At 51.1% G+C, this 17858-nt stretch overlaps 1 protein-coding gene across 1 annotated transcript in view; it reads left to right on the top strand.

Annotated features, from left to right (window-relative positions):
- The window catches only part of LOXL2 (lysyl oxidase like 2), a 113146-nt gene that overhangs the window by 49849 nt on the left and 45439 nt on the right, over window positions 1–17858 (top strand). The window contains 2 exon segments of the mRNA NM_001099053.1: window positions 9433–9644; window positions 15317–15539. Of these exon segments, the coding sequence (NP_001092523.1) occupies window positions 9433–9644; window positions 15317–15539 (435 nt within the window).

Below are 17858 nucleotides of genomic sequence, written 5' to 3'. Positions count from 1 at the left end.
TCCAATGCTAGAGATCTGGGTTCGATTCCTGGGTCAGGAAGATCCCCTGGAAGAAGGGAATGGCTACTTATTCCAGTATTCTTGCCTGGAAAATTCCATGGACAGAGAAGCCTGCTACTGCTAAGTCACTTCAGTCATGTCCAACTCTGTGCGACCCCATAGACGACAGCCCACCAGGCTCCCCTGTCCGTGGGATTCTCCAGGCAAGAACACTGAAGTGGGTTGCCATTTCCTTCTCCAGTGCCTGGTGGGCTACAGTTCACGGGGTTGCAGAGCCGGACACAACTTAGCGACTAACACACACATCCTCTGAGTGGCCTTAGAGCCCCAATTTCTCCTTTGTGACAGCAGGCAGCCCAGGAGGACTGGAGGGGCCAGGAGGAAGATGGAGCTGGGAGGATAATATTCACTTCCAACAGTGGGGGCATCCGGTACCCCTCCCCTCCACATTCTCACCTCCTACTGGAGGGACCTGGAGACCTGAAAAACCTCTTTCTTCTGCTCTTAACCACAGGGATGGAGGCTGTTGTGCATTTTTTAAATTCCAGGAGTCCAGGTTTTTATTAGTCACAGTTAACTGCCAAATGCTTCAGGGCTTTCCCCTCAGCAGCAGCCTTATCTTCCCAGCATCTGGGGGCTCTTGAGGGTGGAAGCCTGAAGCCAGGAAAGGGGTAATTAACTCTGTGTGCTAAGTCACTACAGTCACTACAGTGTTCGACTCTGTGTGACCCCATGGCCTGCAGCCTGCCAGGCTCCTCTGTCCATGGGATTCTCCAGGCAGGAATACTGGAGTGGGTTGCTACTTCTTACTCCAAGGGATCTTCTCAACCCAGGGATCGAACCCAGGTTTCCTGCACTGCAGGCAGATTCTTTACCATCAGAGCCACTAGGGAAGCCCATAAATAACTCTAGAAAGGTCCAAACACTTCCCAGACAGGAATTTAACCCCCTACTCCCCATGAGAGAGGAGGCGCAGCAGATTGTATCGGGTGGTTTAGGAAAGAAATGGGGGTCTGTTTTCATCTCTGTGCAGTTTAGAAGGCGGTGGTCCCTCCGAGCTAAATATAGCCCTACTTCCCCAGACGGCTGCTGTGTAATTGGCCGGCTTCCCTCTACGGCAGAAGGAATGGTAGCAAGTGGGCAGTTTGTGTTGGACCCTTCAGTAAGTGCGGAGAGGGCCACGGTGGGAGCCCACCGCATCTGCCCAACTGTCAAGCTGGACCATCACATGCCACTCTCCTGGGTTTTCTCTCCCTGCCTACAGGGAGCTTGGGCAAGAAGAGGTATTATATATACCCTGTCTGGTGCTAACATTCCATGATTCTGTTTATCGAGAGCCTGACATGGTCTGGGCTCACCAGCCACCACAAGGGGCACAAGAGAAGGAGTTCGAGGGTGACCTATTTTTCACCACATCCAAGAACTAAAAGGGCATTTATGCAGCTAACAGAACAGACTCTTCGAAACTGGGCACATTCTGGCAGATTTGGAAACTCTGACTCCTGGCCACTGTGCTGTACCCAAAACCCTTTGAAAATCATAAACACCATTATAATTGTTTGTAAGTTGAAAGAAATAGGTAATGTTTTACTTACTCATTAGATGAAATCGGTGACTAAGTAGCCTTATAATTTGTTTTAGATGAAATAAATGAATGGTAATATGTACTCCAACTGTAAATTTTTAAAAAATTAATTAATTTTTGGCAACTCTGAGTCTTTGTTGCTCTGAGCAGGCTTTTTCTAGTTGCGGCAAGAAGGGGCCTGTTCTCTCGTTGTGGTGCATAGGCTTCTCATTGCGGTGGTTTCTCTTGGTGAAGAGCACAGGCTCTAGGGGCTTGGGCTTCACTAATTGAGGCCCTCGAGCTCAGGTTCAGCACTCGTGGCACAGGGGCTTAGTGGCCCCATGGCATGTGAGGTCTTCCTGGACCAGGAATTGAACTGGTGTCCCTAGAGTCTTAACCACTGGACCACCAGGGAAGTCCTGTACTCCAGCTTTGAACAGTGTGGATGGGATGGTAAATTGTGCAGCTGTTTCAAAAGGGAGAGGTTTGTGGGAAGAGATTTGTGGGCGGGATTCTCTATGGAAGAAGTAGAGGCTTGAGCTGGGCTGGAGAAAGCCTCTCTCTGCCCTGGTTGGGAAGGTCTTTTCTGTAGGGTGGGGCTTCTGATATGACTAGGGTAAAGGCTGGTGACAAGGGGACCAGGTGGCCCATTAGAGTTAGCCCGCCAGAGGGTTCAGTGACAATGACTGCCCCCGCCCCATCTCCATGCGGCTGTTGCTAAGGCAGCTGGAGGCTGTCTGCTCATTCATTCATTCAGTACATTTTAATTGAGCACCAGATTCTATGCTGGGTACTGGCAATCACTACTGATATTCAAGGACAGTCTCACCATCCTGAAGTTTGCTGTCCAGTAGTGGAGAAAGGGGCTTCCCTGGTGGCTCAAATGGTAAAGAATCCACCTGCAATGCAGAAGACCAGGCTTCCATCCCTGGGTTAGGAAGATCCCCTGGAGAAGGAATAGCTACCCACTCCAGTATTCTTGCCTGGAGAATCCCATGGACAGAGGAGCCTGGTGGGCTGCAGTCCATGGGGTCACAAAGAGTCAGACACAACTGAGCAACTAACACATACACACAGTGAAGTCATTCCTTTGCCACCATGGTGATGGTTGCTAGGATAAGAGGCATCAGGTACCCACCCTGGGAGCGTGCTAGGCGGTTTGGCCAGGTCCACAGACTTACTTGATCTGTGGCCTCAGCACTCCCGCGGCTTAGAGGGACCAATTGCAGGCATAGGTGTCGTGCCAGCTTCCTGCGGTCAGCAGCCCTTGCCTGGTCTCCAAGGAAGCAGCCTCTGTTACCTGCTCCACTGCTTTCAGGTTGGAAAATGAAACAGAGCATTTGATTCTCCAGCAGTGTTGCAAAGCTCTTGATTTATAGGAGAAGGGCCCAGACGGCCAGCTTTCTCCTCTGGTGGTTCGGCATGACCTCAGCTCTGGTGCCACTCCCATCCTGACCCCCTCCACCCAGGCAGGTCTCCATCACACAGAGCTGAGCAACAGAAATCACCACACTGCCTTCCCTCTTCCCTTTCATCCATCTGGCGCAATTGGAATCACTGGCTTGAGAATGTTCCCAGGAACTTCCTAGGCTGTGAATTTCAGATTTGATCATCAAAAGGGGATAATTACAGTGTAGCCAGCCTCTTCCAGTACAACATGTTTCATGCTGTTTACAGATGTTACCCATTTGGATAAACTGAACACGTGCTGATGGTCAGATCAGCTTTTAATTCCATTCAATAACTATTTACTAGCCTCAGATTTCTAGGGGGAAGAGGGGAGGGTGTTAAATAGCTCGGATGGCAAGAGATCGCATGGATAAAAGTGCAGCTATCTCCTTGTCCATCAGTAAGTCACACAAGAAGTGCTTATGCTGTGAAGAGATGCAGGCCTCGATGTTTGTTTTGCATTAAGCAAAAAATAAAGAAAGTCTTTATTACACTTTTGGCTTGAGAACTCAGCATTTTTAGTTAAGCTGAATTCCTGTAGTTGGATTTTTTTAAATGATTATTATTATTAGTTTATTACAAAAATATGTGAGGACCCACTATGTGCTGTGTCTGGTGCTAGTTGCCATGGGGAATACAGGAATGAATGAAAAACAGGTCTGTCCTTGAGCGACTCACAGTCTGATGAGGTGGCAAAACTTGTGGAAAGATCAATACTACAAGATTGTCAATATAAGCCAAAGATAAACTGAGGGACTCAGAAAGCAAATGCTAGAGAAGAAAGAAGTCAGATCTGTGTGGATGAGGTATGTGAGGGAGGAGGGGCTTCATGGAAGAGAGGATACTATCTTTCCCCCTCTGCCATGAGTAACAGCAAGAGACTTGCTGATCTGGTTGACTAATGTCAACCTCACACAGTTCCTGGGACTGGTATCCTTCAGCTGGTGTTCTTCAAATGATTGAATGAGTGAGATTATTTCTAAGGGTCAGGAGGATGCTCATTGGTAGAGAGAAAGCAAAAAAGGATTGCAGGAAGCAGCTTGATGCTGGCATTAAAAGAGGGATGCTGGCCTGGCAACAAGGGATGCTCAAGGCTGGAGAAAGGACAGGGAGGGGATGAGGTGGGTCTGATCAGGAAGGCTCTTGACCTGGAGTATAAGACCTCGGGGAGCCACAGGAAGATTTTGAGCCAAACACATGAGTGCACAGTGCTCAGCTGGATGGATATGCCAGCCACGTTTGACGAGGACTGGCTCAGTCATTCATCTGCCCCAAAGAAACAGAATTGTGATGCTCTCTTACTTCCACAATTCTCACTGCACACCTGCCTGGACAATAGAAATGGGAAGGAGATGGAAGGGTAGGAAAAGCATGGCTGGGGCAGAACGAGCCACAAGAGCAAGGAAGAGAGAGGGAGCAAGAGGCTTGCAGGCTGCAAACTGGGAGGGCGTTGCCTCACTCAGTGAAAAGAGGGAAGACCAAGGGCATCCTGGGTGCGTTTGGTGTGAGGTGCTGATGAAGTTGCCAAGGTGGCACCTGGGAAAATGGATCTCTATCTGGAAGCCCATTTTTTAACAATAGCTGAATAGGGCTTCCCTGGTGGCTCAGTGGTAAAGATCTGCCTGCCAGTGCAGGAGACACAGGTTTGATCCCCGGTCTGGGAAGATCCCACATGCCGCAGAGCAACTAAGCCCATTCACCACAAGTATTGAGCCTGTGCTCTAGAGCCCAGGAGCCACAACTACTGAGCCCACCTGCTGCAATTACTGAAGCCCCACTCTCTAGAGTCCAAGCTCCTTAACAAGAGAAGCCACTGCAGTGAGAAGCCCGGACACCCTAACTACAGAGTAGCTCCACTCATGGCAACTAGAGAAACGCCCATGCAGCAGTGAAAACCAGCACAGCCAAAAATTAAATAAATAATTTAGAAAATAGCTGAATAAATAAAGGCCTTTAAGAGCAAGACGCCTGTTAGCTGTAGAAGAAAGGGGCTTACTAAGTGAGCAGCAGTCATGCAGAATGAACCAGTCGTCTGTCCTGGTGGGATGATGGTGGACCACTACCTCTCCATCCTCCCACCTGACACCACTCCATGGATGACTTCTCAGGTGGGAAGGCTTGGTCTGATACATTAAGTAATTAATTGCATAATTAAATGACAACTTCTAGAGGGAGGGAGGGGAAGAATTGGACTAAGATCTGGCTCTTGGAAACATGCCCTCCACAGGAGGCGATGAGCTGAGTGCCGACTTTCAGCAGTGAGGTGCGTCCTTAGAGGGTTGCTTGCCTTGCCTCCCCCTGAATCTTTCCCTGATGCAATCCCCACCTAGACTTTCAAAACTGGTGATTTTTCCTCCTTGGCAATAGCCCCAGACTGTCACACTGTGGAATCTGCAAGTCATTCACAGATGCTGCAAATGTGAAATGTCATTCAAGCACAAGACTGGGAGACCAGCCCTGGTGATCATTCACCAGCCCTTCTTTCCACCACCCGACTAGGTACAGCAGGGCAGGTTATGGCCTCAGGGCACCCTGATTTTCCCCTTTGGAAGCCAGTGATAGTCACTCCCAGGGCTCAGACCCTCCCTGGAGATGTGCTGAGTTTTGAGTAGGACAAGTCCAGAAAGTTCTGTGAATTCCTTGGAGGGAAGCCTTTTGGAGAGTTTGGTGAACTCCTGTCTCTGGCCTGAGGGCTAGCCTTCAGACTTTCAAGTTTTAAAAGGGGCCAGGTATATAGACGGCCTCTGGGCTCTTGGGCTAAATGTGAAACATGCAAGTCTAAAGAGACTTCTGTTAGAAAAGAAAAATGTGTATAGGTTTTAGTGTTTCAAATCTTCACTGCTCTTTTGAAGTTGAACTTCTGGGGGGAAAAAATTCTACTGCTTGCGGTTATGGAAAGGATTCCAAGGCTGTGAGATCAGGAGGGCCGTTGTGTGTGTACGTGTGTTTTCCTACACAGAACTCTCTGAACAGCCCCCGTGAGCTCGTTAGCCAGCAGCGAGCCCTGACTGCATGCCGCTGAGGGTTTCCCTGCTGCCCCGTGGCCTGAGTCCAAGGGCAGCTGGGAGGCAGCCCTCGCATCTCACGTACGCTCCGGCCTGACTCATAGCTTCTCTGGGCGGGGCGCAGGGTGGACTTCAAATGTGGGCTTTTATTGGGCGGACCCCCAAAGGATGCCTCAGAAGGCTGAGTCCCAGGCCCAGCTGTGTCCTCTCAGTAGCCGGCAAGGGATGGGATGAAGTCAGAAGGGTGAAGACCCAGAGGCCCATTGTGGTGAGCCTGGGGCACGGACTTGGAGTCAAAACTCGGTTTTCACCCTTGTTTATCTACTTACTGGCTGTGTGAACTTGGAGAAGATGCCGAACCTCGCCAAGTTTCCTCGCTTTTCGCCTGTAGTCAGGGTGTACCATTAGCCTCTCACTGGTTGTTATGGGAACTGAGGCAGGGGATGGACACAAAGTTCTGAGTGCAGAGCCTGACGCGTAATGAATTGGCTGGCATTTGATGAATGAGGGCCCACGTAATCGTTATGATTTGGAGAAGAACCAGGGCCCCGGGGTTGGGCAATAGGGAGGAGGCTGGCAGGGTCCTTGGAGGGAGAGACTGTATTTTATGGGATGAATGAATGACTGACTGAGGTGGATTTGAGCCCAAGATGGTGGGAGGGAATTAGTTCTGTGGAAAGAGAAGAGGAGAAGGAACTTGCCTGACTGCTCTCCCAGGGCTTTGCAAGGAAACCCTCTGCATCTTCCTCTACCGCACGCACAGACACACACTCCATGCAACCCACAGACATGTGCACATCTGCCTGCACACGGACAGACAGGAACAGCGAGCTCCCCGAGAGACGCATACGTGGGCGCACAAACACGTGCAGAGACACACACCCAGAGAGACGTATTCGTGACTCCAGACATACACACTAGTGCCCACACACACACATGCAGTGAGTCAGTGGGAACACAAGAACAGTGACGTCAGTTCTAGCACTTTCTCTCCTCTGAGCTTCATTTCCTGCATCTGGGACCCTATCTAGCTTGCCCACCAGTCATTATTCTGCTGAGGGGACACTGCCCTGCCTTAAGACAAGGGTCTGTTGAGATCCCCTACCCTGGCCTTCCTCCCTCTGGGTTCACACTCTGTATCTTAGCTGAGCTGATGCTCCATGGGCCGAGATGGGGGAAAGGGGCGGGGGGGTGGTGGGGGGAGGCTGGGGAGGGGAGGAGGGGGAGGATCTGTGAATTTGATCAAGTCTGCCCAGCCTGCCTGCCCCGTGCAGCTCTCAGGGCCAGTACCACAGTGGGTAACTTTCCTTCTGGGCATCACACATTCCTTACACTCTGGAATTCCAGCCTGGCCTCCCGACGTGGTAAGTCGGAGGAGGGGGCTGGCGCATGAGCCGGTCTAGACCTCCAGCCTGTTCTTGCTCACTTCTGTCCATGTGTCTTGGTGGTGCGAGCCCTGTGGCCTGACAGGGAGCTGTAATGGATCCAAGGATCCAGGCTGGCAAACATAATCCTGCCACTGGCGGCTTTCCTTCCGCTCTGCATGGAAAGGAACCAGGGCTAGATGCCACCCTCCCCACCACCACCCCAGCCAACATACTTTCCACCATCTCGCTGGACTGGGGAAATGGGGCCTGGCTTTGGACCCTGAAGCCAGTGGCAAGGAGACCTGAATCCCTAGGCACCCAAATAATGGTTCTGTTCAAACTCCCAGTTCATTTGCATCCTGGCTGGACGGGGGTGTGGGCACCCAGGTCGTTGGGCTCCTCTCTGCCAGTGCCCCTGCCCAGTCCCAACTGGCATGGTTCAGAGCATCACACAGCAAATCTCAGGTGCTCTCTGCCTCTCTGTGGTCCTGGGAGATCACTGGAGTCACCCAGTATTCTTATCTGGAAAATGGAGATGACACTATCTATAAAGACCTCTACTGTTTCAGGATTAAGTGAGAAAATGCCCAGAAAGTAGTGGTACTTGTTATTGTCCTATTATTGTTGTTGTTGTTCAGTCGCTCAGTCGTGCCTGACTTTTTTCGACCCCATAGGCTGCAGCATGCCAGGCTTCCCTGTCCTTCACTGTCTCCTGGATCTTGTTCAAACTCATGTTCATTGAGTCAATGATAACCATCCAACCATCTCATCCTCTATTGTCCCCTTCTTCTCCACCTTCAATCTTTCCCAGCATCATCCTAGCTGACTATAGATTTGGGGCTGAGGTATAAGTGTGGTCAGCCAAGGGACAAGGTTAGTTGTGGTTTTAGAAGGAGTCTTCTGGGGGCTGGCCCTGTGCCAGATGGATGGAGGAGAGCAGGGAGGCAGGGACTCAGTTGGCAAGCCTTGTGAGAGCTGGTGGTGGCCCCATTGGGCAGGGGCAGAAAGAAGACGGGCTGGAAGTGAGAGATTCTGGAGCGTCCTTAGTGTTTGGGGCAGATTTGTGAGAACCTTGGAAAAACATAAAAGATAGCATCCTGGAAAATTCCAGGTAGGCCTTTGTTCCTCCATCCAGCTTGGCCTCTTGAGGGCCCCTGTCTGACCAAATCCCTGAGGGCTCAGGTATGGGCTAGGGACAGGGACAGAGCAGCCCAGTGTCAGGCGATGGGAGAGGAGCCCACCTTCAACCCCCAGCCTTCTCCACATCCTCCTAGCAGGCTCCTGCCTTTTCGCTCACTGCCACAGAAATGGGGAGAGGAGAGTGGTGAACAGGGGCTTTCAAGACAAGGGCCTCAGGATATTCAGAATCTTTCCTTTCCTTTCCTTGGCATAGTTGCATGACTGTGTGCATCCCTACCTCCTGGGCCCCAGGCTTGCCCCTCCTACTTGGCTGGCCTGGGTCCAGGCACGCACCTCCTTCCCTCCCCCTTCTCTCCAAACCCTCCCCTTTCTCTTCTGGCTTTTCACCCTAAAGACTGCTGACACGAGGGGAGTACACATGGCAGTATGCAACGTGGCCCCACCAGCTCAGGGTATCTGGGGCTCATCTGCCCAAAATTTCAGTTTTACAGGCAGATTGCTGGGAAGGCACACACTCACTCCCAGGCCTGCACGCAGATGCTTTGGAGTAAAATACAAGCGTCTGAATGATTTTGCCTCTAGAATACAGCATTCAAGGAACATGATTCTCTCCTCTGCTCTTTGAGACCCCTGCATGAGGAGGCTGCTGCCCTCTGGTGTTTTTGATAGGACAGAGGAGGAGCGCTGGGGTCCCCTAAGTCTCTGATTGGCTGGGCCACCCTGCTCCTTCTTTTCTGGTTCCTGCAGCCCCACTGCATGTGCTGTGTGCTCTTGGGGAGCACTCACAGCCCCCCAAGAGCCCGAGGGGAGAGGCGGGCAGACTCTCAGGATAAGCCCAGTCTGCCATCACCTCCCCAGGGCCAGACCAGGAAGGTCACCCATCTCTTTCCACCCCCTCCCCTCCCAGAACATGAACATCCAAGTAGAGGACATCCGGATCCGAGCCATCCTCTCCGCCTTCCGCAAGCGTACCCCGGTGACAGAGGGCTACGTGGAGGTAAAGGAGGGCAAGACGTGGAAGCAGATCTGTGACAAGCACTGGACGGCTAAGAACTCCCGTGTGGTCTGCGGCATGTTCGGCTTCCCTGGGGAGAAGACCTACAACACCAAAGTGTACAAGTAAGGAGTCTGGGCAGGGACTCTGAGTGGCGGGACTCTGGCCCCACCTTGTCCTAAGTCAGCTCTGCAGTAGCTTGGTATGCATGTGTGCGTGCTCAGTAGACTCTTTGCGACCCTACAGGCTGTAGCTCGCCAGGCTTCTCTGTCCATGGAATTCTCCAGGCAAGAATACTGGAGTGGGTTGCCATGCCCTCCTCCAGAGGATCTTCCTGACCCAGGGATCAAACCTGTGTCTCCCGCCTGGCAAGCAGATTCTTTACCACTGAGCCACCAGAGAAGCCTGCATTGACCTCGTATTGAATATTCACCCATATATATGCAATCTAGAAATAGAGTAGTGCTGATGAACCCTATCTGTGGTGCAGCAATGGAGATGCAGACATAGAATGCAGCGGACGGGGCCACCTCTGTCCTCTGCCCCCTTGAAGTGATTATTATGAGAAATCTGCAACTGTTAGGAAAATGAGAAACAGATCTAGTGGATTCAGTTACACTCATCCTGAGTAAATCTTGCGATGCTGTTATGGTTTCCAAAGTTAATATCTCCCCAGGCAGGGAAAGGGTAGATGACAAGGAGACTCAGAGTAATTTGCCCGGAGGGGTGTCCGGTGAAGGGTTTTCCGTCCCTGACAGGCTGGTCTATTGACTGGTCATGGGGTCTTCTTATCTCTTCTAATAAGGATAATAATCTGCTTTACTGAGCACTGACTACATGCCAGGTGGCTCTGTTCCTAGTCTCTTAAGTGTTAGTCGCTCAGTTGTGTCTGACTCTTTGTGACCCAATGGCAACAGTACTGGAGTGGGTAGCTGTTCCTTTCTCTAGGGGATCTTCTTGACTCAGGGATTGAACCTGGGTCTTCTGCATTGCAGGTGGATTCTTTACAATCTGAGCCACCAAGGAAGCCCTCTTAGCCACTTAAGCTTCACAATTCTAGGAAGGGGTTTATGTTACAGCTAAAGGAATGAAGTCAGAGAGAGGTGATAAAACTAGGAAGTGGCAGATTCAGGATCCAAACCCGGGTCTCCAGCAGCAGGGTCCATCCTCCTCAAGAGTGCAGACTTACTGCCTCTTCCCTTTCAAGCCAAGGAGAGAGGTGGCTTCCAGCCAGGAAACAGGGGTCCCTGCTCCAACTCTTCCTCCCGATCCCTGGGGTCAGTGCAGGCTTCTTTCCTTCCTGGGCTCAGCCTGGTTCCTTTGGTCAAAGCCTCTGGTCCACCATAAGGGTGAGTGCTGGCAGCTGAGCTGCCTGGTGGTGGTTCCTGCCTCCAGCCACCCCAGACATGGCCCAGATCTTCCTGTTTGCACAGGGTGGGATGGGAGCAGGCAGGGTGGTCCCATTCTCTAAATAGTTTACAGAATTCCCGTCAGCTGGCTGGCTCCTTCCCTGGAGACACCTTCTCAGCCTTTCCTTCCAATTGAAGCCAAGAAAAGTAGATCCCTTCCCCTGACAGGCTTCCTACCTGCTGGCCCCACCAGAGTCCCCAGCCTGGCACAGGTCTTCGACTAGTCCTGGGAGTGGGAAGGCTGCCATCAGTCCTGCTCCACAGCAGGATGGGGTGCCCGAGGCCAGGCAACACATGGGTGGCTTGTTCAGAGGGCTTCTGAAAACCTCCTCCTCAACTGCGGGTGGACCAGAGTCATCTTCTGGCTTTTGAAGGGGGATCGGGATCTCTGACCTCAGGTCCGTTTTGGCAGCTGGGCTCCAGATGATCCTCTCACGGACTGGGAAGTGGTACATGTACCTGGAAATCGATCAAACTGAAGCCACAGGGCCCCATCTCCCAGACCAGAAATATTGTGTAGTCCTTTTCTTTTTCTTAAAGCAAGATCCCATTATTGGTATTGATTTATTGATACAAGATTACTGAACAGAGATTGCATCTCATGTTGCATACTGGGAGTTAGGACTCTAAAGCTTTGGTGAGTTGGCTGAAACAGGGACCAAAAGGAGGCCCACGAGACCAAATTAGAAATGCTGGATCCCCTTGGTTTCATGTAGAGAAAGGGGTTCAGATGCTTGGGGAGACTAGAATGTTGCCATGGATTTGTCTAAGATCCTGGGAGGGTCCAAAAGGCAGATGTTTCACCATGACAGAGAGGAATAAGTTTGTAAGGGGAGCCCTGACTCCCTCTCTGGTTCTTTTATTTATTTATCTTAATAGTTATTTATTTATTTGTCTGCATTGGTCTTGGCTATGGCACACGAGATCTTTCATTACGGTGCACAAGCTCTCTAGTTGTGGCACACGCTCTCCAGTACTTGAAGGCTCAGTTGCTCCACCGCTTGTGGAGTCTTAGGTTCCCTGACCAGGGATTGAACCATGTCCCCTGCATTGCAAGGAGGATTCTTAACCACTGGACCTCCAAGGAATCCCCCCCTCCCTGGTTCGTTCTTAAGTGCTCCCTGAGGGCCCTTCTCTGTAAGCCAGACCTCGGGGTGGGGGCTGCAGTCACTGCAGGTCAGGAAACCTAAATGCAGTGGGGGTAATTAGATCCCAGGTGGCAGGGACCAGGTGACAGCACCCAAGGCCAAAGGCAAGATGGGCGTGGCTACTGAGTGGCCAGCAAAGTCAAAGCAGCAATCAGAATAGACTGGCCCTTGCAGACTTGTGGGGTTGACCAGTTGATCTAGCTGGCTGTCTCATAGTGTTCCCAAAAGTGAAATAGGAAGCTTCTCTGATTCTTATTCAATCTGTAAAAGCAGAAAAGCTCTAGGTTAAGACAACAAAAATCTGATCTGAATCATAAAAACAGGTCCAGCCCCTCAATGTCCAGACTTGAGAAAGTTTACAGACCTATAAGTCCTTGAATGAAGAGGAGGCCAGGTCTCCTTGAAGAAGGACTGTGGCACACAGTGGCACACTGCCAGAAGTGTACACTCTTAGTCGTTTACCCAAAGGGACCTATGATCTTTTACCAAGGTCATTGCATTGTACACTGGAGAAAAGGAAATGATCAGAACTTTCAGGAACCACTGGACACAGGCTCTGAAAGGACCCTGATTCCAGGGACCCAAACATCCTTGTGGCCCACAGTCAGTATGGACATCAGTTGATCAGTGGAGTTTTGGCTCAGGTCCATATCACAGTGGTCTCAGTGGGTCCTGGAACCCACACTGTGGTTATTTCCCTAGTTCCAGAATGCATAATTGAAGTAGACAGTCTCACAGAGCTGGCAGAATCCCTACCAAGTCTGGTTTGCTCCTTGGCTGGAGGAGAGCAAGGAGGACTTCTCATTTTCAGTTGAATCAGTTCAGCTCAGTGTTACCCAGCCATCAGCCTAGATACCTCTTTCTCAAGCGTGCTTCCCACTTGTCCGGTGGCTGTCCTGTAACTCCAGTCACCCACCATCAGGCCTAGAGTGGCTTGTCCATGTGTACATGTGCACGCTAAGCCACTTGAATCATGTCTGACTCCTTGCAACCTTATGAACTGCAGCCCACCAGGCTCCTCTGTCCATGGGATTCTCCAGGCAAGAATACTGGAGTGGGTTGCCATGCTCTTCTCCAGGGGATCTTCCCAACCCAGGGACAGAACCCACGTCTCTAATGTCTCCTGCATTGGCAGGCAGGTTCTTTACCACTAGAGCCCCGTAGGAAGCCCATACATCCTCCCCACTGCCTCCTATCTGCATCCCCATGTCTGGGTCCCGGGGTGGGGGAGGGGTAGCCTGTGAGAGTGACTCATGGGGGCGGGGTGGGCTGCCCTGGTGGAGGCCTGTGGAGGATTGCATTCCTGTGATCTGACGTCAGAGGACAGAGGGGCTCTCTGGGGAAGGAAGAGCAGCTCTGTCTGCTGAGGGAGCCTCACTCTGTGTTGAGAGCTCAGTACATCTGTTCCTGGCAGAGTCTGGTGGTCACTGAAAACTGGGAGCTAGATGTTCCGATCCAGTGAGACCTGACCACTCCCTGTGCGCCTGACATCCCCTGGGAGTGTTTGCTCACCTGACTGTGGGAGTGTCGTAACAAGCTATAACATCCTACCCGCCACCTCAAGTGTGTTCTGTCCCATGTGTGAGTGTCATGGGAATCAAACTGGAGGCTGTGTTTCCAAGTGCAGGGGGCTTCCAGGGAGTGGAGAGGGCCAATGGCTCTTGGAATTCTTTTTTACTTCTTATTTATTTATTTATTTTGGCTACACTGAGTCTTCATTGCTTTGCACAGGCTTTCTCTAGTTGTGGCGAGTGGGGGCTACTCTTTGTTGTGGTGTGAAAGTTTCTTATTGCAGTGGCTTCTCTTGTTGTAAAGTACAGGCTGTAGGGTGTGTGGGCTGTAGTTGCAGCTCCCAGGCTCTAGAGCACAGGCTCAGTAGTTATGGTGTGTGGGCTTAGGTGCTCCGTAACATGTAGAATCCTCCCGGACCAGGGATCGAACTTGTGTCCCCTGCACTGGCAGGTGGACTCCCATCGACTGTGCCGCCAGGGAAGCCCTGGGTCTTGGGATTATTAACAGTCCTCCTGTGTAGTTCTGTGCTCTGGCTGTAGCTATGTTGAGCACAAACCCTGAGCTTTCCAAGACAGTCCTTTTTCTTTCAAGAATTCTGTGTCATTGCACGCACAGAATAGCATTACTACCAGTCGCAGTTTTTGGTAAGGAGAGATATCAGTGGCGTCTGTCGGGTTTACCCTTCCTCTCTGTTCACATCCCATTCACTCTGAGGCAAAGCAGAAACTTCCAGGCCTGCTAGACCAATAGGGACAGGACTCCGCTTCTGTTCATCTGGGGCCAACCTGCCCTTGGCAGCCCCTCCTCTGGGCAGTTCGGCAGCAGTGCGTCTCACTGGATTCTGCCAATCACCGATGAGTACACAGACTTCAAAGACCCAGGACAAGAGAGAGGGAAGGGTAGCTTCCCCGCTTCACCACTTTGGCAGCCACAAGTTTGTTTCCTATGTCTGTTGAGTCTGTTTCTGTTTTGTATATATTTTGTAATATTTGTTTTAAACTCCACACATAAGTGCTGTCCTATGATATTTGTTTTTTCCTGTCTGACTTACTTCACTTAGTATAATCATCTCGAGGTCCATCATGTTGCTGCAAATGGCATTATTTCATTCTTTTTTGGCTGAGGGATATCACATTGTATTTGTCTCTCCAAGATCCCTTTTTACACTTTGCATGTATAGGCATTAGTATCATATGTCACTACCCTGAGTTAGGGGCTTCCCAGGTGGCACTGTTGGTAGAGAACCTGCCTGCCAACGCAGGAGATGTAAGAGACTTGGGTTCAGTCCCTGGGTTGGGAAGATCCCCTGGAGGAGGGCATGGCAACTCACTACAGAGTTCTTTCCTGGAGAATCCTATGGACAGACAAGCCTGGTGGGCCATGGTCCATAGGGTCACAAAGAGTCAGACATGACTGAAGCGACTTAGCATGCACACACACTGAGTTAGACCCTTGTCTGCTAGAATGTGAGCTCCCTGGAAGCAGGAAGCCATGACTGCCCTTCCAAGTCTGGCTCCCCATTGCCCAGCATGACCAGTGAGTGCTGGCAGACATGCCCTGCAGAGCCCTGTCTGGAGCAAGACTGAACTGCAGGAGCAGGGACCACGTCTATCTGGTTCCACTACCTTAGTGACCAGCCCCGGGCAGGGGTCAGTTGCCCAGCTGTGAAAGAAGGGAGGGGTGGGCACCGTGATGTCTTGGTCACCTGCCCTGTGTCGTCTTCCGCAGGATGTTTGCCGCCCGCAAGAAGCAGCGGTACTGGCCATACTCCATGGACTGCACAGGCACGGAGGCCCACATCTCCAGCTGCAAGTTGGGCCCTCAGGTGTCGCTGGACCCCGTCAAGAACGTCACCTGTGAGAATGGGCTTCCGGCTGTGGTGAGCTGTGTGCCCGGCCAGGTCTTCAGTCCTGATGGACCGTCAAGATTCCGGAAAGCCTATAAGCCAGAGGTGAGGATGGGGTGGCAGATTTGGTACCTGGAGGGTGGGCTGGTCGTTAAAAGATCAGACAGGGAACCCCCTCTCCCCCTGCGAAGAGAACTGGCAGCAACTCGGACCACTTTTCTAGAGGGCAGGAAGATGCAGGATACTTGTCAGGGCCAGCCTCACTGATAGATGCTGCTGCTGGGGTGTGACAAGCAGCTGGGAGCCTGCCCCCAAACATTAGCACCCTTACTGTCCTTCTGGCACTGCTGCTCAACTCTGAGATTAGTGCCCCCCCTGTGGCAGACAAACACCCGCGAGAGGGCTATGCCTCACTACTGACCGTCACAGGTTCTGTGTGCTGTCTGTGGACCAGCACGAAGGATCGGGGTGAGAACTAGGGGTTCCTGGGCGATTCCCTGAGAAATCAAGCATCCTAGAGCCCTTGGCAGGCTTCCCCGGTGGCTCAGATGGGAAAACAATTTGCCTGCAATGCAGGAGACATGAGTTAGAGCCCTAGGTCTGGAAGATCCCCTGGAGAAGGGAATAGCTACGCACTCCAGTATTCTTGCCTGGAGAATTCCATGGACAGAGGAGCCTGGCGGGTTACAGTCCATGGGGTCACAAAGAGTCAAACACGACTGAGGGACTAACACTTTCAGAGCCGTTGGAAATGTGATCCATCTCTCAAAAGCACAAGAAGTCAACTACAATGGTTTTCAAACAGGTTTTACTTATTCTGCATCAGAAAGAATAACAAATTTTAAAAGCTTTCTCAGAGTTAGTACAGTAAGTCCCTACATATGGATGACTTTTGTTCCAAGAGTAAGTTAGAAATCCAGTTTGTACATAAGTCCAGCAAAATTAGCCTAGGTACCCAACTAACACAATCAGTTATGTATTGCTGCTTTTACATTTGCTTCCGGACATGCTAGGCTTGAAATAAAAATATGGTACTGCTATATTCTATGGGCTTCCCTGGTGGCTCAGTGATAAAGAATCCACTTGCCATTGCAGGAGACAAGGGTTCGATCCCTGGGTCACGAAGATCCCCTGGAGAAGGAAATGGCAACCTACTCCAATATTCTTGCCTGGGAAATGCCATGGACAGAGGAGCCTGGTGGACTACAGTCTATGGGGTTGCAAAGAGTCAGACATGACTGAGTGACTAAACAGCTACTACTGTTTTGTATATAGTACTGTATAGGAAAGTACAGAAAAGCGCAACACTTGCAGAGGATGCAGCCATGTGACAATGGATGCTGGGCACTTGAACTATACGTAATTGGACGTACAAACACAAGTTCGCACCTTTGACAGTTCACAACTTGAAGGTTCGTACATAGGGGACTTCCTGTAAATGGAAACATGTCATCAGCACATCTATGTTATCTGTGCCTGTTATCACACTGTATGTTTGTGAGTCAGTACCTGCATGTGGGGAGAATTGTATTAAAGAGATGTGGATGCACATCTGAATTATCATCCCCATCTCAGCTGACTGATGCCTTAGGACCGCTGAGCTGTCCCAGCCAAGGCAGGCTTGATGACTCCTCTGAAGAAGAAAAGTGAAAGAAAGTGAAAATGTTAGTCACTCAGTATTGTCTGACTCTTTGTGATCCCATGGACTGTAGCCCACCAGGCTCCTCTGTCTGTGGGAATTCTTCAGGCAAGAATACTGGAGTGGGTTGCCATGCCAACCCAGGGATCTTCCCAACCCAGGGATCAAACCCAGGTCTCCCGCATTGCAGGGGGATTCTTTACTACCATTTGAGCTACCCGGGAAGCTCCTCTGAAGAAGAGCAAGTGCACTATTCTCTCTTCCCTCAGAAATCACTAGTTGGCTCATCTTTTTCCCATTCTCCTTTTCGCACATATCCCTAAAGGTTCTCTGTGACATGCATGTTCTGGAAACTGCTAATCCAGGCCAGTGGGTGGGAACAGTAGCGAGATAGTGTGGGAAAGAGAGCTGATCATTTACTAAGGAATGACGCCCTGTGCTGGACGAAACTTGGGACTTGGTATTGCAGGGAGGATAGTAACAGCCCCTCCCCAAGCTGAGGCAGCCCCACTCTGCATCTGCTGTCCCCTCCCCCATTTTTCCCCCCATGCGTGCATTTGTGCTAAGTCACTTTAGTCGTGTCTGACTCTGTACCACCCTATGGACTATAGCCTGCCAGGCTCCTCTGTTCATGGGATTCTCCAGGCAGGAATACTAGAGTGGGTTGCCATACCCTCCTCCAGGGGATCTTCCTGACCCGAGGATCCAACCCACAGCTCTTGTGTCTCCTGCATTGGCAGGCAGGTTCTTTACCACTAGTGCCACCTGGGAAGCCCCCCACCCCA

The sequence above is a fragment of the Bos taurus genome, chromosome 8, assembly GCF_002263795.3.
Source record: "Bos taurus isolate L1 Dominette 01449 registration number 42190680 breed Hereford chromosome 8, ARS-UCD2.0, whole genome shotgun sequence".
Lineage (NCBI taxonomy): Eukaryota > Metazoa > Chordata > Mammalia > Artiodactyla > Bovidae > Bos > Bos taurus.
Note: the sequence above shows the minus strand (reverse complement) of the source record. Positions and strands in the feature narration are given on the sequence as shown.